At 27.2% G+C, this 3,862-nt stretch overlaps 1 protein-coding gene across 1 annotated transcript in view; it reads left to right on the top strand.

The window, feature by feature from the left end:
• The window catches only part of LOC108751298 (uncharacterized protein KIAA1211 homolog), a 14,062-nt gene extending 10,834 nt beyond the window's left edge, over positions 1-3,228 (top strand). Inside the window, exon 7 of the mRNA XM_018491435.1 lies at positions 2,983-3,228. Coding sequence (XP_018346937.1) covers positions 2,983-3,201 — 219 coding nt within the window. The 3' untranslated portion in view covers positions 3,202-3,228. The remainder of the gene's footprint in view (positions 1-2,982) is intronic.
• Positions 3,229-3,862: the final 634 nt, after the last annotated feature.

Here is a 3,862-nt window from a genome sequence, read left to right as displayed (position 1 = left end):
TATATATATTTATATTAAAGAATTGAAATTTTTGTTATTTATTTTATAATACATTTCCATACATTTTTATTAGAGTACAGTTTATTAAAATAGATTATGATCCAGATAATAGACCATCAACAAATTTGTCGTATTATTATTTTTAAACATGATTTAGGATAATCTGTAATTTTTTTATCATTTTTAAAATACATATAAAATATCTTTTAAGGAAATATTTAACATAGATTTTAGGCGAATAATATCTATATACTTAGAGGAAAGGCTCCTATTATGAGATACCGAGTTCATTTTGGGTAAATGCTAGAAGTCTATAGAATTTTAAAAAGTAATAAGTCAAGAGAAGGGAATTTAATAAGCTTTAAGATAACATTACACATAAAATGTAATTCAAATTATTTTTTTTTTTTTGAAAATTAAAGAAATGTAAAAAGTGCAAATGGCAAAGTAAAAAAATTGTACTCCTGATATTAGATGCCCCGAAAAATCGATAATAAAAGGCAAAATATATTAATTGCAATTAAAAAACTTTATTTAATGTTTCTAAAATACAAACAAACAGAGCTAACGTGCGCGAAAAATTAGCATGCGATAGATTATACTCAGAATTCGTTTTCAGGTAGTTGGAATCAAGCATCGCGCAAATATAGGCACTTGACGTTTATTCCGATTGCCTTTTTTATTATTGTACAATAACATTTATATTTTAGCAACGATTTTTACTATAACATAACATGGGTTATTTCATATTAGGAATACCCTGGGTATCTCATATTAGGATTTCCATGCCTTGTGGTTTTACGATCATCAAATCTAACTTCTGTAATTAAACAATTCAACATATCCCGTATTTTTCTATTAGTACGATCTTACTCTATCACTACATGAAGAATTTATTGTCAAATATTTATTTATTAAATAATAAACAATGTTTAAAGGCTTATCTCAATGAAACTTGAAGACATCCAAATTTTAAAAATCTTATTTTACGATGACTACAGGCACAATCTAATAATAAATTTTCTATTATAGTTTTCAATCCAAAAATAATAAATTTATGGTGGAACCAATAGATAGCGTTTATTAGAGTTTAGCAGAAACGCCCCTACCTCATATTAAGCGCCTATCTCATAATAGGGGGCTTTCCTCTATTTTTGGTTGTATATAGTATCTCTCATAAATATTATTACAAATATGTAAAATTTATATAAAATATATATTTTATTTATTACATAAATTATGTTTTTGTTTGTAATATTCTTAATATTGTTTCTATTCAAATAAAAAACCAAAATCTTGATTTAAAAATTAATTTTTTATATTTTACACTTATTTTTAATTTATTTTGCAAAAACTGAATTATTAAAATTTAAATTCTTCTCATTATAAATACCAATTTTGATGTTTTTTTTATTGCAAGTCTATTACGTATCTTACTGTGTACAAAGCCAAAAGTGGAAAATAATCTTTCAACGTCTGCAAAGAATGCAACAGCTATATGGACTTGTATTGATAAATCAAACATAACATTATTTATGCTTTGGAAAGAACGCCATTATGATATTGGACTGACAAATACTGAAAATGTGTAGTGCATGTTACGTATACTATAGATTTTTACTACTGGCAATGTATATTAAAATACAAATTATATCACCGATGAAGTATTATAAAACGATCAAAAGCACTTTTTGACTTTCAAAAGGATCGGTAGAAACATTAGAAATCCCGCAATTAAAGAGCATCTCGAATTAGCATCTTAAGTTTTTATGATTCTTAAATCCGGATCTACAATAAATTTTTAAGCCGTAAGCCATAAGAAATGGACGAATCACAATCAATTATTTTCCTTGCATTCGAATGTAATTGGTCAATTTCTTACGGCTTAAAACACCCATTATAGATCTGGATTAAGACTTTATCTAACATGATCTTTAAATCAGTTAAAATACGAATAACTCACAATTATCAAAAATTTTAATGTTTTAAAAAAGTGTTTTAAAAGTACTATTTGAAACATGTTTCAAACATATTCAAGACGTATTTAAAATATGTCTGAAACATGGTTTTTAAAATATCGTTTAAAATATATTTAAAACATCAAAAAACATATTTTTATTTAAAAAAAAACACAATATTTTGTCCTTTTTACAAGAAACACAATTTTTTTATCATCCCTGATATAAATAAGAATTCTATACGGGAAAGAATATAAAAAAATCTGTTCTTTTTCCATTCCAAATTTTGAATTGTATTATACACTAATGTAATAAGTTAGTGAAACAGATATAGTTTGTTTCATTTTAATTTATTGCACTAGATTAGAATTAATTCAGAACTCTTTGAAAAAGGATCAACAAACCTAAAGTGCGCAGCATTTCATTTGTTCAACAAGCCGTTGAAATTGAGCTCCAACTTAACAATTTAAAAAATGTATCATCATTTTAGAGTACAATTTTGTTTAAAAATTAATTCAAGGACCTCTGAATCTAAAATTTTTGGAAAAAAATATAGTTTTATTGAACATATGTCGAATTTATAACATTATCCAAATATATAACACAGTGACAAATATATGACACAGTGTGAATGGAATTGTTAATAATTCTTTGAATATTACTCTTATATAATACAGTCCGTAAATATTTTGGGATATTTCAGAATACTCTTTGATGTTGTTTTAGGATTTTAGGAACATTTTAAACGAGTATTTCAGAAAAAAAATTTAGAGTTAGCTGGATTATTTATTTAATATCTGTATATCTTTTACTCTAAGTTATTTACTTTTACAAAAAATTTTATAATTTTTCTAAACCGACAACTTTTTAAATCTCCAATTTTCTTTAAATATTTACTTACTGTTATATTACATGCGAACAGGTTTCTCGAATTTGCAAATTATGTGTGATTTATGTGAGTGAAAAACTCAAAGGATCCCTAAATTGACACGATCGGCCATAAATATTCGCTTTCGTCTTTCAGTTAGAAACATTGTCGATCGCTACAACCTCAGTAGAAGGCAGAACAATGCGTGTTAACAGCGGTGGGCCATTGTTTCCAAGGTTTCTATCTTGTGCGACTCCGGCTGCTCTTCTGTCGGAGGATGAGGACGAAGTCCCGTCTCGAAACGCATTGAAAAGACAAGCGCAGTTGCTCGTTGATACCAAAAGTCGTCGTAAAGGATTCGCCTTTAGAAGATGAATTGTTTAAATCGTTCGAACGTAAAAACAGTCAGCTACTATAAAACTTTTCTTTTGGTCTATGTTATACAAAAAGTGTTTCATAATTTGCAATCAAAATTTTAATAATATATTTTTTACTTAAAAAGAAGACAAAAATCCTAATATGTCGAGAATATAGTTTTCAAATTAGTAGCAATTAAAGTTAATTAATCGCAGAGCTAATATTTCAGTACGTTTATCAATAACGATACATACATTATACAAGTGGATGTTTTTACGCCTATGTTCATTCCTTATGAAATTGAAGTAGTTATCTATAAAATAATGTTAAAATGCACTAATCACATTATTGTATTATGTAATTTCAGTGAAATTATGCTCATTCGGCGCGTTTTTGCAGGAAACAAAAAATCTGGCAGTAAAATGTTGTACCTAGTCCCGCGAACCGAAATATTAAGCGTTGAAGTTGACGACGATTAAGGATAGGAAACCTGCAAAATATAGCGATGAAAGCATGTACTGCAATCACATTTTCATGCTTTATGACTACATGTGCATACGTTTTTTACTAACTTGCTTCTACAATGATATATTAACGTTTGTTTATTAATATTCAAATCGTCTTCCTTTCATCGTTTACAATTTTTCGCACGTAGCAAGAACAGAGCAGGCTTGAATTT

This window comes from Trachymyrmex septentrionalis, unplaced genomic scaffold (genome assembly GCF_001594115.1).
Source record: "Trachymyrmex septentrionalis isolate Tsep2-gDNA-1 unplaced genomic scaffold, Tsep1.0 scaffold1, whole genome shotgun sequence".
Classification (NCBI taxonomy): Eukaryota; Metazoa; Arthropoda; class Insecta; order Hymenoptera; family Formicidae; genus Trachymyrmex; species Trachymyrmex septentrionalis.
This window is presented reverse-complemented; position numbering and strand designations above follow the sequence as displayed.